The following is a 24,200-nucleotide window of genomic DNA, read 5'->3' on the forward strand; positions in this document are numbered from 1 at the left end:
GTAGCCGACCTGCAATGCGATTGGCTGACGGAAATTAGAGCGATGGGACTATAGTTGTTACATAAGGAGTCACGTCATAATTTCCATTTGAATTGCATTAGCGACTGTACTGCCATCTCGTGTTCGTTTACGGCGGACGGGTGGCGATCCTGGCGGTTGTTCTCTTCAAAGTGCTGCCGATTTTAACATAGCGATGAGTTATCTGTCACATATATGATCTAGGACAATAGTAACAATGGCCTACTGGTATACCAACAGATCCTAAACATGCACTATGACCACAGATGTTAAAGCGTGTATTAAAAAAAACATATCTTGTTTTGAAATTTAATGTAGTCACTTTTTAATTATACAGTAAAACGTCTTTTATACATTTAGCATTTACGAGTTTTTCACATGTATTCGTTTTTTCTGAGGTCTGGCAAAATTTCTACACATTCTTGTTAATTTATTTCGGATATACGTTTTCCTATTCTTACACTTACAGAATCATATTTTAAATATCAAATTTACTTGAAATTAGGTTTGTCGGGAAAATGTAACAACGCGAAAATACACATGTTCACTGTTAAGATGTGACACACTTCCAGTTATCATAGCTTTGATGTCTGTCGCAGTTTTGAGTAATGAATTCAAGGCAGCAAAACTCCTCTGTGACTGTGTTGAACTCTGTACTGTGAATCGTTTGTAAAAATGGTAAGCATTATATGAAAATCAACACTCTTTTGACATCATTACAAAACGTCTGCAAGCTAATGAGCACACTTTTCATTAACGCAAATACCAGTAACCTACCTTGCAAGGGTTTAATATACAGTACATAGTTATTTATACCTTTTCACTAAAAACACTAATATATATATATATACAGTCAATGACAAGTCAGAATAAACCAAACTACAAAATAATACCACAGAACACATAATTATGTAAGATGCTAAAAATACAGCGCAAGCTACAATTAGAATAAGCTACAAAATACGAAAATATAATAATATGCGATTCTAAAATATCCACAGTTAATTCTCATGCGAACATTAAAGTATTTTCTATGATAAGTGTTCCGATTTCACAATGGTTTCTCTAAATGTATCTGCAGCTATGTACTTGTAGGAGTTTCACTGTCAAAGCAAAATTAATGGTTCACAGAACTTGTAAACATTTATATGGTTAAGTACTCTTTGTCCCTTGTGGCAGCTCACGAATAGTGAGAAGATTTCTAAATTAATTAAAAAATACTACAACAGTGTAATACAGTATTGATATCTAAACAGTCCAAATTTAAGCTATACTGTACTACAATAAGACCTGTAGTAACTTACGCCAGCGAAGCATGGGTCCTTAAAAACTCCATAAAACATAGACTGCTAATTTTTGAAAGAACAATACTAAGGAAAATTTTTGGTCCAACTAAAATGAATGATGGCACATGGAGAATTAAATACAACAGTGAACTGAATGAGCTGATAAAGAATAGGAACATAATAAATCATATGAAATCGCTAAGATTAGGATGGTTTGGTCATATAAATACAATGGAGAATAATAGACTGGTCAAACAAATATACAAATGGAAACCAATAGTTAACAGAAAGCAGGGTAGACCAAGAAATAGATGGGAGGATGATGTCCTGAATGATTTGAAATTGATGAAGGTGGAAAACTGGACAAAGATAGTTGGAAGCCGGAAGGAATGGAAGAAAGTTGTTGAGAAGGCCAAAACTTTCATCTGGGAGTTGTAGAGCCTGATGATGATGATGATGATGATGATGATGAAGAAGAAGAAGTGTAATACAGTGCGATAGAAAATTCCCTCCGCAGCTCCATTAGTCCTAGCATGACGAATAGGACTTCTATTCGTCGTGGTTCTAGTAATCCTGTAGAAAGTTGGCACTCCCCCATTCATTCCGGCTTGACAACCTCACCCCTCCAGTCCATCATATGCTTAGCGGCCAGTGCTGCCACTCGAATTCTCGGCTACACAAGCAGTGTGGACAGACTTCTTGATCACACTGTAGTTGTCAATAGACAGACAATCTCTGTTTCATTCAATACATTAAAAGTGCTCAATATGTGAATCTTTGGTTACACAGCACACATCTAGATGATAGTCAAATTCCTCCCACACAACAGTAACACGAACAATAATGGGTGGTATGCATAAAGTTGTAGCATTACCTTTTGCTTCGACTGTAGAAGATACTTGAAGTAGAAGTATATACTTCGTTCTATATGCATAAACCTGATGTTCTACTACGAAGTTTGTACTACGCAGCGGTAGTATAAACTATCAAGACTTCGGGTTTATCCGCTAAGATTCGTTAGTTTTCGCCTTCCATGTATTTATGTTAATTTCTTTGTGGGAAAATTGATTGTTGACCTCAAAATCTGGTTAGTATAACAAGAAAGTGGACTATTACGACTAAATGAGAAGTGTGAAAGAGATAATGAGAACAACTGCTGTTTGTTAATCTATTAGAAAAATACCTAGGATTATTTAACAAATCGCAAACTCTGTCGCAAGAAGTGATAAAGAAAAAGCCATCCAGGCTATGAAAGTTGAGGTGAAGTTTACAAGGAAGTAGAATGTATTACGAAAACTTCATAGAATCATTTTGCTAAAAATATGTTATTTTAAATAACAATAACAAAAACCAACTAACAGATAGAATTCTAGTTATCTCAAAATCAACATTTGAGTAATCCATTATAGAAATTGATCATATAACATTTTCATTAGTAAAATGTATGTAACTTCTTATAATCACGTTCTCATTGTTCTCGTCTTTCCTTGTAGGAGTTTCTAGTGCAAATTTGCATAAATTATGTCATTTTAAACCGTACAAATGCTTATGCTTTAGTAATGAAGTCTCAAACAGGCAGAATACGATTTTTCTTAGTTTACACTTAGAAGTAGAAATATATACTTCTTGTTATGCATATAAATAGTAGTTTATACTACGAATTCTAGCATAAACTGAACACGGCCTTCCAGATCAACTTTCTCCTACAGAAAAGAATTTACTACGAGTTTTTATACATAAAGACAGTAGTATATATTACGAAAACCTTAGCAATAGCATTTACTTCAACGTGAAATTATTGAATTAAAAATGTTGACACTACACACATTAAAAGTCATTATCGTCATCAAAGGGACACACACTAGGTCAAACAACTTCACATTACAACTGATTAAAATTATTTTTGACCCAACACTCTGCAGTTTCATAACGTCTTTGTAATTTTGTTTAAACACATTCTCATTACGAGGGTGAGTGGATGGGGTCATATTTTCTCACATTTGTTTATTTACTTATGTAATACAGGGTGCGTCAGAAAGAACGGATGGATTTCACACGGCAAGAAAATTGTAAGGATTCATCAAATCAAAAATTTATTGTTATCAACAAATTCACCAATACATGCAGTTTATTTATGGAAAACAACATCAGCCATATAATGTCCTTGGCTTTTGATACAGGCATCGAGGCGTTTTCTGAAGTTCGCCATCACTTTCACAGTCATAGCTGGTGCAATTGCCACGATTTCTTCACGAATCGCCATCTTCAGTTCGTCCAGTATATGTGATCAATGTTTACAAACTTACACCTTCAAAATGGTTTTATTTATTTTATTGGGTTATTTTACAACGCTGTATCAACATCTAGATTATTTAGCGTCTGAATGATATGAAGGTGATAATGCCGGTGAAATGAGTCCGGGGTCCAGCACCGAAAGTTACCCAGCATTTACTCGTATTGGGTTGAGGAAAAACCCCGGAAAAAACCTCAACCAGGTAACTTTCCCCGATCAGGATTCGAACCCGTGCCACCTGGTTTTGCGACCAGACATGCTGACCGTTACTCCACAGGTGTGGACCCTTCAAATGGTCCCAAAGAAAGAAGTCGCAGGGCGCGAGATCTTACCGTAGCCTCGGGCAATCTCAGTGCAATAGCATGTTTGTGGGCTGATCTTTGAGGTGGCCGGAAAACATAGCGTCTGTCTCCACATTTGTTCCGTGTTCGTCCAGGTGATTTCTTCTTTAACGTTGAACCTGTGATACGAAATGAAGCCACCCACCGCAAAATTGTATTCTGAGTTGAAATCTTAGCGTGGCGTCCGATGTCGAAATGAGTCCTGAGTGGCGATCACAGACTCTTCATTTTTCAAAAATGTCTCTACGATGAAAGCACGTTGTATGTCAGACCAACACCATATTCTCAACTGAAACTGCATTCTATGGCTGACCCAACAATCGTGGTCCCCCTCACTATATCCCTCTCCTCACTGCGTATCGATAGTTTGAAATCCATCCGTTCTTTCTGATGTACCCATTACATATAATAAAAGAAAACCTACATCTGTGTTCCTTTTATGATCTCTTACGCCTGTGAAGAATCTTTAAGAGAAGCCTCACATCCATGTAATAAAACAGACACAACCGTAGTTTTGTAAAATTTTAAAATAGTCGTGGAAGGGTTGCCATTGGCACTAATCCTGTATGACTAGTGACACCATCTTGTTGCATCCACATGCCTTTAAAACAGGGAATGAAAATGGTGAGTAACATGTTGTTGACAATTCCATGAATGTCTCATTTCCAGATTCGGTGATATCTAATAGTCATCCAGATCCCTAGGTCTAACCCCTAAAGGAAAAGGTGTACACCACAAGACCCAATACAAGTGTTGAACTTTTAGAAAACATCCGGAGAGAGATAGAGGCCATTCAGACTGTGGTATTCAGACAATGAAAATAGTGCTGAACTCCTGTATTTTGAGTTACACATAGTGCTTAATAAATGTGCTTTTTCCATGCCTAGAAATATGCATTTGAAATGTGCCCTATCAATATGGGCCAACCTGCACTTCAGAGCATGAATGGCCCTTGGAAAATATTGTTAATATGCAAAAATAAAATTTGACCGTCTCCAAACAATGCAGTATTTAAAACTTGTTGTTACTAAAGCTGAATTCTTGGTAACAAAGGCATTAACTCTTCTGCTCTCCAATATAGGAGAGTCTTGTAGCAAAATGTATAACTGTTTTAATGTAGGGACCATATTTTTATGTTATGGCAGTTATATCCCTACACGCAACTCAGTATTGAAAAATAATCCAGACCTAAGCAATTTACACATTCTTAAGTTTAAAAATAAAGTGAAAATGTTTGTATGATATTTGATAAATTTTATTATAATTTTTTTTAAGTGTTACTAGCATTATATGGTACTAATTTTTATTGTATTTATCTGATGCATGTAACCTATAAGATAAAACATTGTAATAAATATAAATAGATCATTTTCTTAATTAATAACAGCGTATATCTCCAATAAATGATTCCTTAGCATCGCCACAGATACACTTGATTGTACTTGTCACTAGAAAGTTATTGAAATTTATATTTTCCCCGCCATTCATAAAATATTTTGATATGATACCTCTTGCACAAAAGGAGAGATCTATAACTCAAACTCGATTAATATATTTCAGTATTATTTGTATTTATCCTGGTAATAATGAACAGTTTGACTCGTAGACATTTTGTTTTTACAGCATTAACTTCCCATGATTGTACGAGAAGATTCGAAGAGAACGGCAGTTACGTAGACTTTCAGCTCCCCACTACTACCAATAATGCACAACACAATGTCAATATGGCGGTTGCTGTCATCTGCGATACAACGAACTTTTCTGTTGATTTTCGAGTTTGGCATTTTTTCCGGTTATTATATGCTTATTTAAGTTGTGTTAACTCTCGCTAGTGGTTTTATATTTTAATTTATCCGTCTTAGTATTTATTTTATTATAGCAAATAAATTTGTTTTATCACTATTATTATTATTATTGTTGTTGTTGTTACTATTATTTATATCATCAGCATTATTATTTGAACCCTGTAAAATTTATGTAGACTACTGGACTGTACCCGAGCACAAGCATATGCTCATTTCGGGTATCTATTCATATGCATTCAATTCAAATATAAATTGTAAATAAATTTGAAATTTGAAAATTTGAAATTTGGTTAACAGGTCCATATGACCTAGCTGGGAGGTTTGTCAGACAACTTCGACCATATCCTCTCTTCAGGTATAAAAGTGCATTTCGTAATCGGTGTACTTACTTTAGTTCTTCTCTCATTCAGTGATGACTTTGTATTTAAATAAATCATCAAAACAAACATAAAAATCCAGTATCATCACATATGTTATCTACCCATGCTTCAGGATTTGACATAGCCACATGCATTATGGACATTGTTGATAACATGTTCAACATTAAACAACTGGGAACTATCATTCCAGTGGCACAAGTGTTGGAGAATGTTCCCAACTTCTGCCATACAATACTTGTTCTCCAACAGCAATGCCATCTGTAATCCCTTGTTTACACCATGCACATTCCTATATTTCTATTCCTGAAGAATTCTAGCCGGTAACGAGGCATTTCATGCGATACCGAAGTTATACTTACTTGCATTGCTTTGGGCATTTTCTGCGTAGACCTAGTAATGGGCGACATAGAACTGTTTTCGTCACCTATGGGGGTAAGCAGGCAGCTACTGTGGTTAGCACTGCTGCACACCCGCGCGGCCGGGGTGCTGGTGGCCAGCAGACAAGGCAGAGCATTCCGGGGGGTTAGTCTGTTAGCAAGTCCCGGAGACAAGCAGCCAGGCAAAGCGGTGGCAGGGTTACTCACGGGCCGTGTGCTCGTACCGTGGTCCCTTGGTGTGGAGGAGGTGGGGGAACAGGGGGGCGGGGCGGGGTCTTCGGAGCAGCAGGCTGCCTTCGGCGCGGAGCCGTCACAAGAGGCCTCGGAGCTGGTGCTGGACGACGCCCTCTTCCTGGACGTGCTGTTGAGCATGGAGCACCGCAGCTGCAGCAGAAGCTGGTCAGTGTGAGAGTCGTCCTCCAGACTCTTCTGGAAGAGTGTGATGCAGGCCCCTGACTTCTACAATGCAGGAGACGACAGAAGTTAACAGATGCACAGACTTACGCTTGGCAGTATGATGCTCAAGCAGGAGTACTTACACTCAGAGTCTCCTGGCTGAGGGAGCGAGACACGTTGAACTGACACCCCAAACCAAAGTTCTTCTGTCGCTTTGCGCTCTTATTGAAGATGTGCTTCTGCAACACAACAATGACGACACTTGATATCAGAAATAACAATTGGCTCTCTTCTGACAAAGGAAAAATTTTACAGTCTGTACAAAAGAAACCAAATGACCTGGAAATGTACAAAAACTTGCCCAGACATGTTCAAACATTTTAACAAGAGCCAGAACAGGTCAAATTGTCACTCAATTGTACCTACACCGATTTCACATTTCTGATAATCCTACTTGTCTGTGGTGTAATAATCATGATGAAGATCTGGAACACATTCTTCTATACTGTCCATCCATAAACCACAACAGAAGTAAATTAAAATCATCAGTACCAGTTGCAGAAGACACAGCCCTGCAGTATATACTGACTACACCCCACCTCTGGCTACTAGCAACAGGCATCTATAATGAACACTGATCAAAATACCCCTCATTTCTCGTGAAAAACAACAACTGAATAGACCACAGTGGACTATAGTGGACTTTATGTTGTCAGCAAACAGCTGGATACATTGAGAAGATTGATTTGATACATATGGGAAGAGACTAGTAAAAAATTTACGCAACAGATGATAGAAATACACGCTGAAGAAATTATGATACCACACCTAATAGCATTGGACTCTCAACTTTCAATACACTCTCCTGTAAAGTTTTGTCTTTGTAGCTTAGGACTATATCTTTCTCACTCCTTCAGTTATTTGTAATAAGAGTCCGAAGTTTAACTTTGATTTATAAAAAAAATTCATTTTATGACTTCTTTCCCTTTATCCAAACACCATCGAAATTATAGTTTGAATTCATCCCGAAATTTGTTTCATAATCATATCCTTGATTTACTATTCCCTATGAAGAGCCTAGAATATACTAAATTTGAAAACCCTAAAATAAAACAAAATGCTAACATTACAATTCAAAGTGCTAAATTTATAAATTATAAATGCTAAAAGCCATGAGTCATCTGTGCCTTTTTTACACGAAGCTATGCAATCTCACATTCTTAGTCACTTTCGTAAACGCACATTCAGATCTGTAATGCAAAAAGCAAATAGTGTGCCCGATACATTAGCTTAACTGGTTAACACATACAGCCAATAATAATGGTAAGTAAGGTTGTGGTTTCGAGTCCCACATCAAGCATGTTGTTTTAATGCACGTGTTTTAATTTAATTTTAGACTATTTAGAAGTTTTTTATAAAATCCAGCATTGGTTGGATTCATGAAATTGAAAAAGCAAGCAGTGTTTCTAACAAAGAATACATGGACATATAGAGTACTACAGAAGACGAAGTATGTGCACAGAGATTACAGAATGTTGAGCATTTAAACAACAAATCACTGGCACTTTCAATTCTACTGAGGTCGACGTTATGCAGCTTTTCAGGTGCAACGTGCTGGGGAGGAGTCATAAATGCATTGCAGAATGAGACCTGCAGTTTAAACATATACAGTAACACTTCTCTTATGTTTCGCATTTAAGCCTTTTTCACACTCGTTTTCTTTCCGAGGCTTCTGCAAAATTCCTATACTTCCCATGTTATTTTATTTCAGATATACGTTTTTTGTTTATTCGTCTTTTATATTGTGACAGAGCTGGGATACAATCTCACGACCGGCAGAAGGAGTATAAGGTCGGCCGTGTTTTGGGCGGGTTGCGCGCACATCTGCTTCCTGGGGCATGTGCTATGGCGGAGAGAAGAGAGGGGAGAGAGCGACCGCGGCAGAAAGGGGAGATATCCAGATTATTCGAGAATGCCATCCTGACATCCGTGGAAATCTTCTATGCATCTGTCGACTGACCGCGAACTTTCTCGTAACTATGGTTTGGTTATATAAGAAGAGACGCAGTGTTGTAGTCGTTGGACATCAAGCCAGCCAGTCTTGTGTAGCAGTGAAGCAGCTTCGAGACCAGAGTCCGACTTGAGTGTGTCTGCAGCTGTGTGAGCATTTGAAGCCCTGAGTTCGAGTGCAGTGGACTGCGGTTGGAGGACCTGAGTTCGAGTACAGTGGACTGTCTCTGAAGGTCTGTGGTTCGAGATACTGTGAACTTGAGTGACTGAGCTAGAAGAACTAGCCAAGGCAAACGAACTGTGAACTGAGAACTGACAGTTCTGATTTGTAAATAGTGCTTTGTGAACATTAGTTAAGATTAACAATTCATTGTTGTTCTCAATAATCCAAGTAAATTGTCATTGTCGTCTGTGGAGTGCAACGAATACTGTGTTACGGTGTGGAGTGGAAATCCCATTGTTGACGGGAGTAGAATTAAATTGTAGAGAGTGATAATTATTGTTGCTCTGAATAAAAGTTACATTGTTGAGTTGGAATAAATTTACAATATTTATATAACCATATTTTAAATCCTTGAAGATACGAAACGTCAAATATAGTTCTAAATCAATTTCCTCATCATTAGTTTGCTGTCAAAATGTACGAACGCGAACAGTTACTACAATTTGAAGATACCGTAAGGTTTATTTCTTAAGAAGCAAAGAAAAGCAAGCATCTTACTTTGATGGAGTCCCCCAGACTCTTGCTGCGCAAGTGCTTGTTCTGCTGGGGCGTGCCCTGGCCGTTCTCCTTGTTGAACTGCTTGATCAGCTTCTTCTTCTTGGAGGACTCTGGCAGGGACTGTATGTGAGCATACAGCTGCGCCAGGGCCGTCTCGGTGGGGTTGGTCACGTGTGCCAGGGCGGTGCGCTCTCTGTCCACGAAGCTGAACACTGTGTTAGCTGCTGTGCCATCCAGTATGCTCTCGTTCAGCTGCTCACAACAAAACAGATGGTATCGCAACTAGTGAGGACTGTGATGTCTCAATGCATGTAAGCACTGATACAATGGGAAGCATGCACTATATTCTTTAAAGACAAGTAGTTACAGGAATCTTCAAGTGCTTGTAAATTAGGATACTTTAAAGCAGTGATGTCAAAGCAAGCGCATTTTTCTGACCTTGACATTGTGCGCGGGCATCAAGCGCTAAGTATGGAAAGAGGAAGGATTGTGCATATGAATAAGCAGCCTATTGGATTAAGAAAACAGTGGTGTACAAACTTCAAACGGAACGTGAAATTTTATGTCGTTATTTTTATGTGGTTTCCCTCTGTTTAATATTATGTATATTGTCTGTAAAACAAAAGTACTAACACTGATTTCTTAATATTGCACTTGTGTTTTAAATCTTAATAACATAATAGAGAGTTAAGAAGGAATATTCACTTAAATTCCATAGTAGTATAATATTATACTGTATTAAGTGGATGAAACACATCATTCATAAAGAAAGTGATATTCCAAAGAAAGAGATTGAGTATGACATGATAAGTTGGAATTTATATTGATGGTATCTTTAGTCTTACAAAAGTAATCAATAAACTAATCAAAACAATATCACAGTACAAAGCAAAGTTACCTAGGTGCTGTATCTGTTTTAAGTGTAACTAATACTCCATAACAAAACTCTTATCGCATTATGCTTTTAAGGTGATATTGGTGAGCAACTTCCTATCATCAGAATATTAAATTATTTTCTCGAAATCTGCTGAAGCTATAGAGCTGACATTTTTACAACACATGGGCACGTATCTTTTGCTTATGATGTAACAGTAGTTGTTTTGTTAATTCATTTCCTTACAAACAATTTCCATGTGAATATTTTCAAAATGTCAATACACTATCTTCAGTAATACGTATATACAGTATATTCGATTTACGAAAACATTCTGTAAGGCTACTAAATAAATAGGCCTATACCTGAAAATTTCACTTTTCTATACGAAAAGTGGAGAAAATATTTCTTTTGAATAAAAAAATCGAACTTGTGCAAAATGAGCATTAAAATTAAAATTTACATTCTTATAATACACTTATACTTCTCAGGCAAATCTAAAAATTAACGTGGATACAGTTTTAATAAGTTCTCTTCCCTTTATCTATTGAATCAGTGCTGGCCATCCCTGAATATAGCTCGACCAAGCGGCATAAACCACCTCTTTCGTCTGTCTCTTTCCTTTCCGCTGTAAAGCGCTCAGGCTCTCCTGGGCTCTAAAGCGCGCACTTGCTCCTATGGGCATCAATTGACATGCCTGCTTTAAACTTTTGTGTTCTTAATTCGATTAACAGCAATCACTTAATGCAGATAGCAAGAAATAATTTTTTTTTTTCACACATTCATTTATGAAAAAAAATTATTTCTGGGTCTGAATTGATAATTTTTTATTTGCATATGTTTAGGCGCAATTTTCTCAGAAACTATTTTATGCACGTTAATGCTATTTTTACAGTGCATTTTTAAGGTTAAATTCTACAATTTGTGGTTTATAGACTAGTTTAAAATTATTTTTATTACAAAAACTTAACGATTCCTAAACAAGATATTATAATTGTTGTTTCCTTCAAATAAGAGTCTAACTGATCAAATTTTAGGCTTAAATTGTCAAAAATGTTCTTTACCACAAAAGGGATTCCACTTTATTAGTAAGAAAAGTCTGAGGTGTTAAACAACTCACTCACAGCTTCTTTGTACTAGGAAATGAGAGTGATCATCTTGAGTCCAGTCAGAATGGCATGACAAGGAATGAAAAGGCATGTGTGGCCAGTGGCTGAGCAACAAAGCCCTGCTCCAAACTGGCACCATTTTTGTAACTACAATGGACAATACAAAGGCCATGACCATCTCACCTTTCAACTCCACAGGAGTTGAACTTTTACCAGTTCAGTCTGTCTCTGCAATAAATATATTGTCACAAACAGTCAATTCTAAAGAGTACTTCACTGCAAAAACTATGCTCCCCCTCAAATGTACTTAGAAATTATAGGTTAGGCCTTCCTGGCTTCTGTTGACCTGGAAATGTGAGAATTCTATTTCTCATTTCAAAGGTGGAATACAGTGAAAAGTAATATAGTAGAATAGAATGAAATAAAATGAAATAAAATACAGTAGAACTTGGTTATAGCGACACCTCACCTATAATGTCAAATATTTTGTGGTCCCAACTAATTCCCCATAAGACATATGCTTTTCTACCTTGCTTAATACGACAAATGTATATGCGTCTACCTCGCATATAATGCCATTTTCAACCTCAGTTTGGAATACAATTTTCTAAGAACCAAAGTATTTTAAGAAATATTTTGCTGAAATCTGGCAAATCCTTTACTGTTCCCTTCTATCATAGACCTCTGGAATGCAGGCAGATTCCCCATCCCATTGTAATCTGCCCGAATTCATGCGGTATTAATGGTACCTGCATGCGGTCAGTTTCGACAGAAGATTTCACTAAGTGCACGCATTTTAACGCAGTATGGCCACTAAAAGAAGTGAGTGACACTTTAGAAGACATTAGAATTGTGAACATTTCTATGAAGCTAGGAGAAGGAGCAGTGAAAGTGCAACTGAAATAATGAATATAGAATGTAATTTAGAAAGTGTATACTGGGCAAGTAGGAGACAACAGAGTAAAATGACTGATTACTTCACTCCTAAGCAAAGAAGTTTGGTGAGTAATGAACAAACTGTTTTAATACAGAATATTGTGTTTATAATTGTACATGTATTTTATTGTGTTCATGGTATGCTTAAAAGTGATTACATAAATCTAAATTAAGCATAATTAAGTTTATTATTTTTCATTTTCCACCTCACTAGATTGATAATATGAATCTCGGTTACTACGACACTCATTGATAACAGCATAATTTTCAAGGTCCCTTGGATGTCGTTATAACCAAGTTATACTGTAGTAATAATATAACTTCTGATGATGACAATGATGATATACCTCTTTCTTTGGTGAGTGCTTTCTCCTGTCCCGTTCTGCTAGATACACACGGATGTCCGTTGCAAGCTTTGGAGGAATGTTGAACAGTGCTGTGCCTTGCTGGATCATGAAGGCTACCACTCCGGACATTGTCTGTGAGTTCACATGCAAAGCTTCTGGACTCAGCTGTAAGAAAAATATCATGCATAGAGCTAAATGTATTTATATTTAATTTCGTATGTGTTCAGCACAAATATGTGATCACACATGAAGTGCCTAAGTGATGTAATTAATGTAATCATTCTCTGATGTCTCATTAATATGTACTGGGCTACACGAAATCTGACCAGAAAGTATACAGCCATTTTGAACATGTCAAGAACCTTGATGTGGCTTGGCAGTCAGTCAGAGGGAAGTTGCTGCAATAATCTAGGTTTAAAAAGTTACAAACACAGCTGGATTAGCCATTTGCAGAGAAGAGACATATAATTTCAAAACCATTAGTACTAATGGCACCAAATTTTGTACAGATGATAGTATTGTAGGCCTGTTTATGCAGTTCAAATTTCACAAATTTTGGATGAAAATTGTGAAAGTTTCAAAATCATGTGTGTCCCCTTAAATGAAGTCAAATATCATGATAGGAACGCTTGTGTGCAATCAGAAAATAGAAGTTCATGTTTATACTTGGGTGCATATTAAATTAATTCATTTATGTATTGTGACAGCTGCAACAGGGTTTGAACACGCGTCTGACAGGGCGCGCGGCAGACGAAACACTGGTACGGGGAGCATCTGCATGCTGAAGGGCAGAGGGGATGTATTACGTCAACGCGACGAGGAGAGATTGCGCGAGCAACTGCTATGTGCGGAGTGAAGGGGGGACGGATCCTCCCGACTCTTCGAGAAGTCCGTCGAAGTGGAAAAATCGCGAATTCGAACTTTCCAGGCTACGTCGCTGTGGTTATAAAAGAAGAAGCACGAGGGAACTCGGACAGTGTGTGTGTGATTCATGATTAGTTCAGTCAGTAAGCCAGTGAACAGAGCAAGCCAGCCAGTCTTGTGTACCGGAGTTCGACTTGAGTGTGCGTCCGCAACTGTGTCAGCATCCGAAGGCATGAGTTCGAGTGCAGTGGACCGCAGTTGGAGGGACCTGAGTTCGAGTACAGTGGACTGTCTCTGAAGGTCTGTGGTTCGAGATACTGTGAACTCTAGTGACTGAGCTAGAAGATCTGTGAACTGAGAACTGACAGTTCTGATTTGTAAATAGTGCTTTGTAAATATTAGTTAAGATTAACAGTTCATTGTTGTTCGTAATAGTCCAAGTAAATTGTCATTGTCGTCAGTGGAGTGCACTAACGAATACTGTGTGGAGAGTAAATCCTATTGTTGGGATAATAAAGTTACATTGTTGTCTAGTTTAAAAAGTTACAGTATGTATCTTGAATGAGAATTTAATAAAAAAGTAAATTATTGCGAAATGCATACAAAATATGTTGTTGTTGTTTTCTAATGCCAGGGGTTTGACAATAAAGTCATTTGACCTCTTGCACTCCAATATTTTTCAAAGATATTATCATGGCCAGCCACTGAAGCACAGATTTTGAGGTGTTCCGAATCCATTTCTTGGTTTGAGTTGCACAATGGGCAGTTAGGGGACTGATATATTCCAATTCTATGCAGGTGTTTGGCCAAACAATCATTGCCTGTTGCAAATCTAAATGCAGCTACAGACGATTTTCGTGGTAAATCGGGAATTAACTGTGGATTTTGATGCAGAGAGTTCCATTTTTTCCCTTGGGATTGAGTTATGAAATTTTGTTTGTTGAAGTCTAAATATGTAGATTTAATAAATCTCTTCACAGAGTAATACGTAGATTTAGTAACAGGTCTGTAAGTAGCAGTGCTGCCCTTCTTTGCTAAAGCATCCGCATTCTCGTTTCCCAGGATTCCACAATGGGATCGTATCCATTGGAAAACAATTCTTTTATTGAGTGATATTAACTGAGAGAGCATTTTAGTTATTTCTGCTGTTTGAGATGAAGGTGTGTGCTTAGAGACGATTGATAGAATAGCTGCTTTGGAGTCTGACAATATAACTGCAGTCCTAAATTTATTGATGTGGCATAGAAGATTCCTGAGACTTTCACTTATTGCAATGATTTCTCCATCAAAACTTTTTGTTCCATATCCAAGAGATCTATAAAGTGAGAAGAGACAGCACGTAACACCTGCACCGGCACCTTGTTCTCTGGAGATCAAGGATCCGTCAGTGTATAAATGAAGCCAGTTTTGTGGAGGGTACCTAATATTAATCGTCTCTAAAGACAATTGTTTCAGTATTTCAATGTTTACTTCTGATTTCAGATTTAGATTATATTCTATATTTAATAGAGTTAAAGGGTTTGGTTTAATTTGTAAGTTTTCTTTTAAATTCGGGATATAATAATTTTATGGCACAATGCCAGTGTTTAAATTCAGCAGCATGTGAAGAACTTGACCCACAGTCACCTGTCCATCACTGATATGCCTGGGATGAAAACTGCTTTGTCAGGTGAGAAATTATGACAAACTTCAGCCATGGATGAATATATAATAGGATGCGAAACTTACTGAGTTTCCTGTAACACATACTAGAGGCACTGTTGTAGAAATTGATCTTGATGCCACCTGTTGGGAGGAGGGGCGTTATTACATCTAGCAGAGCACCAAGTAGCGAAAAGAGTAACTACTTACTCCATGCATTTAGCAGCGCACCTGGTGGCGAAAATGTTAAACTGTGCAGAAAGTATTCCCTCCCACCCTCATCGATAATCAAAACTAACCCAATTTAAAATGAAACATTACATTTTTATTCCTCACAGCATCTTCTACTGAAAATTCTTACCGGAGCCAACAGGAAGATAAAAGAGACGATCTATTTTACACTACGCAATCAAAATATAACCAGACAGAGACAAAAAATAAAGCAAAAGATTAGATAGTTGGGATTGTATTCTTTGGGTATTTATTGTACAGCGCAATGGAAAAGTCTGCAAGAACTACATAGATAGTTCAATTTATTTATTACTATTACTTTACAATACATTCAACAACATTATTTTTACAATGTCCATAAACATCACTGTTTATACACACACGTAGTATCACTTTATGTTCACTTATTAACAAGTTTCTGTGAGCTATCTTGTCTCCTCGAGGAATATCTCGAATGGATAAATAGAGAACTCTGGGTAATATACCAACACGTAGTTTTAATGTTCACCACCTATGACGTTGGGTGCTGATCGTCTTATTTGAGCCCCCTGCCGCCAGATGGTGCTGACCGCAGTTTCGCATCCTATTATATATTTCGTCGGTTTCTTGGTAAAAGTGACCAAGTCTAAAATGCAAAATTGTTGGGAAAAGGCATTTAAAGGTTTAATGATTCATCCAAAAATGACTATACTTCTTTAGATGTTAGCAGTAAATTATTTTGAAGGTAAATGTGCTATATTTTTAGTTCTTAATATAAAATTATGTCTTAAATTTTCATAATACTTGGAAGCCTTGGAATGTGACTTGGTCACTTTTACCAAGAAACCGACGATTTATCCATGCTTCAGCTGTGACTTATGGATTGTAGGCACTCACCTTGCGTGGGCAGAGCAGGTGTGGGGTGAAGAGCGTGGCCAGACTGTCTGCAGACATCTTGTTCCTCTCCTCGTGACTGGCCGCGAGGTGAAGCAGCTGCAGGATGTCCTTGAGCAGGACACGGTTCTCCACTGGCAGCAGGAGGAACAGCAGTTGCAGGGCTCGTAGCAGACGCCCCTCACTACTCTGTCCTCCGCACATCTCTGGAATCATACACTTCGCTTTACAACTCAATTCATAAGAATCTGACGAACTGCAGCTACACTTGTGCTGGCACGTAAGAAAATAAGCATATAAGTAAGTTATTGCATCATTAGGTAACAAACTTTTAGAGTTGAGCCATATATTTTTAAATAAGCAACATTTAATGGACTGTCAGTTTTTTTTGCCGATTAACCATGGGTAGGGAACCGGAAAACAGTGAATAAAATACATCCCAGTTGGTAAATAAAACTACTGTAATTCGTGAAAGTCAGTATTTAAATATCGCTGGCTCAATATTACAAGGTTCTATGTCTATATCAGAAATATTACTACATACACCCTTGTAACATTTAGCCAGCGATATGTAAATCATGAAAAAAAATCTCTATTTAAACATATAAATCATAAAGCGGTAAGGTAGACGTGTGTGGTGTCAGCGAAAGAAATGAAGGCAACGTGAGCCAACAGCTGGGAAAGGTTAAGGTGCAAAAGAAAGTCGATAGGGATAAGAAAGAGGGGTTAGGAGTAAGAAATGAAAGTATAGAGAAGGTAAATAGAGCAGATAGAGGAAATAAGGCGGAGGGCAGCAAGGATAAACCAGCATACAATCTAAGGAAATGGTCTGTCAGTGGAATGAAGGATTAATTAAGGGTGCAGTGAATATGGGCGAATAGTGTTTAAGTATGAGAAGGGTCATGATGAGTTATTTAATTAGTAGGAATGAGTAGGACGTATTGTAAATATAGGAAGAGTAGAGGAGCTAAAAGTAGGACTAGACTAGATAGGTATCAGTAGGACAAAGAAGTAATATAGATAGATGTAAAGCAAATAATAGAGGGTAGGCTTAGTTAAGACTATAGTACAGTAAAATGATTGTAGTGATTTGTAAATAAGTTGGGTCTGTGAAAATGTAGAGTAGAAAAAGTAATTGGTATGTTGTTATTAAGAATAGGAAATAGCAGAAGGTAGGAGTAGAGGGAAAGAAGGAATATTTAATAAACGCAGAAATATAGGAAGGAAGTGAACGAACATGAAAGACATAGTGGGTGAACATTAAATGATGAAGAGATGTCAGTCATTAACATCGGGTATTGTGCAAGTTGTAAATAGTATATGGAAGGGACTGCTGGCCCGAATACTATATAATGTGAAGGGCCAGCAGGACCAAAGGTTTGAGAGAGAATAAACCATACCATACCATATAAATCATAAAGAAAAAGTCTCAATTTAAACATGGAAATTACTTTACAAGAATTGGTAATAAAACATTAATTCTTCTACAGGCTTCCCTAGTTTTAATAACATCAGTTACATATTAGATGGAGGAAAGTGTCAGGTGAATATCAAAAACATTAGGCCTATGTTCATTTGCACACTATGACAGGCCGCTTGGCTGCAGAATTATCAAAATACATAATTTCTTAGCCTTCATTGCGTACTCTGGCTGAAAGTGTGGTAAATATATATTTTTTTGCACAATAGTGTGTTTTCTTGTCATTACTGCAAATGCCACCATGACTGAAAGTTGATTTTACTGAATTCAGAGTTGCTAACCTAGATAAATGTTGAAATATTACAAATAACTGCTCTAGAGTCGTAATGAAACCCACTGCCTTCTATGTATGCTACAATCACACAATGCATGTAAATTCATATGTAAAACACAGTTTTAATTAATATACATTATATAAAACAAATCACTACATCTGAAATGTTGTTGTTGTTTTCTAATGCCAGGCGTTTGACAATAAAGTCATTTGACCTCTTGCACTCCAATATTTTTCAAAGATATTATCATGGCCAGCCACTGAAGCACAGATTTCGAGGTGTTCCGAATCCATTTCTTGGTTTGAGTTGCACAATGGGCAGTTAGGGGACTGATATATTCCATTTCTATGCAGGTGTTTGGCCAAACAATCATGGCCTGTTGCCAATCTAAATGCAGCTACAGACGATTTTCGTGGTAAATCGGGAATTAACTGTGGATTTTGATGCAGAGAGTTCCATTTTTTCCCTTGAGATTGTGTTATCGAATTTTGTTTGTTGAAGTCTAAGTATGTAGATTTAATAAATCTCTTCACAGAGTAATACGTAGATTTAGTAACAGGTCTGTAAGTAGCAGTGCTGCCCTTCTTTGCTAAAGCATCCGCATTCTCGTTTCCCAGGATTCCACAATGGGATGGTATCCATTGGAATACAATTCTTTTATTGAGTGATATTAATTGGGAGAGCATTTTAGTTATTTCTGCTGTTTGAGAGGAAGGTGTGTGTTTAGATTATTGATAGCAGCTGCTTTGGAGTCTGACAATATAACTGCATTCTTAAATTTATTGATGTGGCATAGAAGATTCCTGAGACTTTCACTTATTGCAATGATTTCTCCATCGAAACTTGTTGTTCCATATCCAAGAGATCTATAAAGTGAGAAGAGACAGCACGTAACACCTGCACCGGCACCTTGTTCTCTGAAGATCAAGGATCCGTCGGTGTATAAATGAAGCCAGTTTTGTGGAGGGTACCTAATAATTAATTGTCTCTAAAGACAATTGTTTCATTATTTCAGTGTTTACTTCTGATTTCAGTATTTCTTCTGTTAAATTTAAATTATATTCTATATTTAATAGAGTTAGAGAGTTTGGTTTAATTTGTAAGTTTTCTTTTAAATTCGGGATATTGATTTTCTGTTTTAATTCTTGAACAGTGGATATGAAAACTACAGGTAAGTATGGTATTCTTTGAACGTAACCTGTAGTCTAAATGAGGCTTTGCCATACACAGCAGCCAACTCGTACTGGAAACTGACATGACATTAGACTTGGTCACAGCAGAGTGTAGCCTATCTGTCTCTCAAGTTGTGCATTACCTGCTATCTGACAGTATGCCGGGTAGTGTGCATCAGTGAGCAGGGACTCCGGCAACTCTGCCAAGAAGTTCTTCAGCACAGAGGCGCAGTCGTGCACTGAGAAGTGGCTGTCTTCCAGGTTCAGTGGACACCCCTGGTTCAACATCTGCTTCAGCTCTTGCTGACGTGTCATTTTGCCACTGCGGCGAAAGATTCCTTCCTGGGAGATGTCTGCGAGGAAATGAGTCATAGTTAGAAAGATGTGGTGATTCTCACAGCTGGAAAATAAATATGTAAAAAGAATCTAGTAATGTAGTATTGTTAAAAAATATATATAGGTATAATAATTATAATTAAGCTGCGGATTTATGCCTATTTTAATCCTTAACCTGAAGGCGAAAGATTTTAGGTTACATATCCATTTTAAGACATTGTGAGTATTATATGCGAATTCTATAGTGCCTATAATTGCCTATTTCTCTAGTAAATGCCTATTTGCTTATAAATGCCTAAAAATTGCCTAAATATCCGTATTATATATTATACTTGAATTTACTGACCATTCTATCGATATTTTTTGAGTCTGTAAATTGTTTCTTTTTTACCTAGCAGAGGGAAATGATATAGAACTATTGATAATTATGTGTGTTACGTTTTACTGTCACCAGAGCACGGAGAAATCGAATTATTTAAAATCAAGCAATAAGAAAAAATGTATTTCGAAAGCCGCATGAATCATTGTGGTAGTTGTTTTAAACTGTGTAACCGTTTTGTGAGTTTGTGAATTGAGTATGGAGTTGAGTTTTCTGCTGTAATATGTGAAGTGTACCATGGAGATATGCCAAAGCAAAAGTCATCAGAAGCACTGATTGGAAAATACACTGACATTACTGCGTTCCCACTGGTCTGGTCCCCAGTTGAGGCCGTATCCCTGAAGTATTGCCCCATCACTTCATGTGAAGTGGAAGGGAGTTTCTCCCAATTTAATACATTCTTACAGACAATAGACATCAGTACTCATTACAACATTTGGAAGAATATTCAATTATTAACTGCCGTAATGACATTCCTATAGAAAGTAGTGTATAATGCTACGCTATGGTCGTGTTGGCCGTTGAGAATTAGAAATTTGTTAGTGCCTTTTTAAATGCCTATTTTAGAATTTTGAATGCCTATTTCAACTGTTTTTAGTGCCTAAAAATCCACAGCTTGGTTATAATGCACTTACAGATTGTAGGTTTAGACATGTGTTGTCAATCCGTTTTTTTTACTTTAGTTGGTTATTTAACGACGCTGTATCAACTACTAGGTTATTTAGCGTCAATGAGATTCGTGATAGCGAGATGATATTTGCGAGATGAGGTGAGGATTCGCCATAAATTACCTTGCATTCACATTACGGTTGGGGAAAACCTCGGAAAAACCCAACCAGGTAATCAGCCCAAGCAAGGATCGAACCCACGCCCGAACGGAACTTCAGACCGGCAGGCAAGTGCCTTAACCGACTGAGCCACTGGCGTGGCTGTCAGTCTGTTCAAAATAGAATTAGTAACATAACTTTGTTACAGAATGTTCATGGCATCCAATCTCTCAGTGCCTTCTGGCATTATAATTTATCATTATTGTGAACAGTTTCTCCATGGATATTTTTTGTGTGTATTAGGACTCTTGTTGCTTTTGTGACTTTTAATTAAATAACTCAAATGGTAATTCTACAGAAGAACTAAACCAAAGGAGGCACCATTTTTTAACGTATTTCCTGTAGTATTGAATGGATGTACTGCTGCCAAAATGGCCCGAACGGTGGGTGTTAGGGGCCTGGATCGCACCAGCAAGAAAGCATTTTTAGTGGAGGTGCATATTTCTGGACACTGGGTATTCAGTGGCTGAACCACACCGCCAAGAAAGAATTTTTGTGCCAGTGGAAATAGAGATTATTGTCAAAGGTCCTATTTCAACATAATTAACAATCATATTTTGCATTTAAATAGTAATTCGTTTGCTTGTAATGTCTGGTGTGGATACGCCCATCCATTACTACGTCTGAAAATCTTTGAGAAATGCTAATGATTTACAATTATAAAATATAGCTTTTGTTTGTTAGGAAGCATTACTCTGGTCCTTGCTGAGGAATTCGATGAGTTGGAAGACCTGGCAGATGCCTTCTTGAGTGAGTGGCGCCCCCTCCATCACTCCCTTTGCAAGACATTTTCCTTTTTTGGAGAAGGGCATTAAACCCCATTTCTGCAGACGAGATTTTGCCTTTTCTGACGAATATTCACAGCTGAAAAAAAAAATAGCAATAAATCATCACTATTATGGTATTACGTTCTGTGGCAGAGGGAAACAAATATCCAAGGAGGCGAGGGAAAATTTAACTATAGGTTGCCAAGGAAAAAGAAAAATCTATGGAAAATTAAAGTAATAACTATCTTTCCAGCAAAAAGCATTCCTTTCACCCATTTTTTCTTGTGTGCACACAAGGCACTATTTTTAAAGAAGAAATACAATTAGTAAGAAGTAAATGTTCAGCACATTACCGCCATTTCGTAGCAACGTCATAGCTTATTGTATTTTTGGTCCAGGGAAAATAATCACTTTTACGAAAACACTCACACTTGCACTTCGTAGCAATGTCGCATTGTATTTTCCCTGCCAAAAAATATAATATGACGTTGCTATGTAATGAACATTTAACGAGGTGTCCTCTACAATATATCTTCTTCACACTTAATTAAGTTAATAATTATTGTCCTTGTAATTTCAGCTATAGGCCTAGGGCTATAACTATAGACGACTTTCAATAGTTTTTTAGATATAAAGATTATAATGCCCATCCAACATGGTCCGAGAACTGCACAATACAATTTTTAACCAATGACTAGGCCTACAATTTTCAGTCCATTATAATGGAACTGCACCAAGACTTTTCGAAAGACCAATTGGCATATAGGCTATCCTAAGTAGGCCTAAATAGGCTTAAACTTAAATTATGTAAGAACAGTAAATTGAATTCACCAGTTATCATCCAAATTAAAATTCAATCATGCTAAAGATAGTTCAAATAAAACCTAATTCTTTACGATTGCGGTACCAAAGGAAAGCTGATATCTATCCATACCCACCTACTGACCAAATGCGTATAGACTATGCAAAGTATACCAAAAATCTGAACTAACGAAACCTGTCACTGATAATCGATCTTACGAAAACTCGCTTTCTATGTAGGTCTACCCATGGCGAAAACATAGTAAAGGTGTGGGACTGCGCATGCTGTTGCGATAGCGGCCGAGGCGTGTGACGTCATCTTTACTGCAGACAGCGATCGCAGCTCATTGCGTTGAGTACATTTTCTTTAATAAACCTAACTAGACATTTATTACAATACATAATTTGAACTGATTGTTGCCAATGTTATTCATATCCTTTTCATTGTGCGTTTAAGTTCATGTACTCTTTAAAGAGTTATGAATAAAATTAAAAAAAAAAACATATAAAAAATTAACAATAATAGCTTAAAAGTCGCTCCCTCAAATCTGCCGTCCTAGACAGCTGCTTAGTCTGCCGAGGCCTAAATACGCCCCTGATTGCATGTAGGCTACTGTACCTATTAACTTTCTTTCACTTCAGCGCAACAGGAGCATCCAGCACTAATGTAACAATGGAAAATCGCGGAGCCACTGAGTCTACTGTCACAGAGGAATGCCAAATACTAAGAATTAGAAGAGAAGAATTAGAAGAGAAGAATTACTCTCTAGAAACGAGAATTAAGGAATTGACAGCTGCCAACAGGAAACATGAAGACGAAAAAAGAAAATTACATGAGGATGTAATTTCATTGAAAAACATTAGACAAACAGAAGTTAAATCTAAAGTGGCTGAAATTTTGAAACCATTTTTCACTATTGGGCAAATTGATGCTCTTTTGAATAAAAAGCATAGGGTGAAATGGTCTGTAGAAGATTACGGTACTGCAATAACACTTCGAAACCTAAGTCTAAAAACATACCGATACTTAAGAACAAAATTAAATTACCCGTTACCTGATTTGTCAACTCTGAGAAAATGGGCAGTAAAACAATTATCGCTTGAGGAAGGGGTACTTCATGATGTCTTAAAATTAATGAAGGCGAGAGCTACAAATATGTCGGAGTTAGATCATGTAACAGTATTAGCATTTGATGAAATGTATTTAAATGAGGAGGTTTCTTTTGACAGTAGGGAAGAACAAATAATTGGACCTCATAAAGCAGTGCAGGTTGTTTTTGCACGTGGTTTGTTTGCAAGGTGGAAGCAGCCCGTATACTATAAATATGATCAGACAATGACAAAAGAAATCTTAACAGACATAATTTGCCAGTTAGAAGGCAGTGGTTTTCAAGTTGTGGCCACAGTTAGCGATTTAAGTGGAAGTAACAGAAAACTGTGGCGTGATTTGAAAATTTCTAGCAAACTAAATTGCAGTTTTCCTAATCCAAATTATTCAACTCGAGAAATATTTGTTTTTTCAGACGCTCCACATTTATTGAAATTACACAGGAATCACTTTCTAGATCATGGTTTCAACTTGAACGGATTGAACATTTCATCAGAACCAATTCATGAACTTTTACGTGTATCCTCGTCCTCTGATACAAAATTAGCTTACA

The 24,200-nt window shown here is 37.2% G+C and overlaps 1 protein-coding gene across 2 annotated transcripts in view; it reads right to left on the minus strand.

The window, feature by feature from the left end:
- Positions 1 to 24,200, minus strand: part of RhoGAP54D (Rho GTPase activating protein at 54D) — a 31,815-nt gene that overhangs the window by 1,938 nt on the left and 5,677 nt on the right. Inside the window, exons 3-9 of one of the 2 annotated variants that reach the window (XM_069848913.1) lie at positions 21,666 to 21,835; positions 19,573 to 19,782; positions 16,506 to 16,708; positions 12,894 to 13,058; positions 9,628 to 9,879; positions 7,040 to 7,135; positions 6,708 to 6,959 (exon numbers count right to left, since the gene is read on the minus strand). In XM_069848913.1, coding sequence (XP_069705014.1) covers positions 6,708 to 6,959; positions 7,040 to 7,135; positions 9,628 to 9,879; positions 12,894 to 13,058; positions 16,506 to 16,708; positions 19,573 to 19,782; positions 21,666 to 21,835 — 1,348 coding nt within the window. Of the gene's footprint in view, positions 1 to 6,482; positions 6,960 to 7,039; positions 7,136 to 9,627; positions 9,880 to 12,893; positions 13,059 to 16,505; positions 16,709 to 19,572; positions 19,783 to 21,665; positions 21,836 to 24,200 lie in introns of both variants that reach the window. The other variant, XM_069848912.1, reaches the window with a different exon arrangement.

This window comes from Periplaneta americana, chromosome 15 (genome assembly GCF_040183065.1).
Source record: "Periplaneta americana isolate PAMFEO1 chromosome 15, P.americana_PAMFEO1_priV1, whole genome shotgun sequence".
Classification (NCBI taxonomy): Eukaryota; Metazoa; Arthropoda; class Insecta; order Blattodea; family Blattidae; genus Periplaneta; species Periplaneta americana.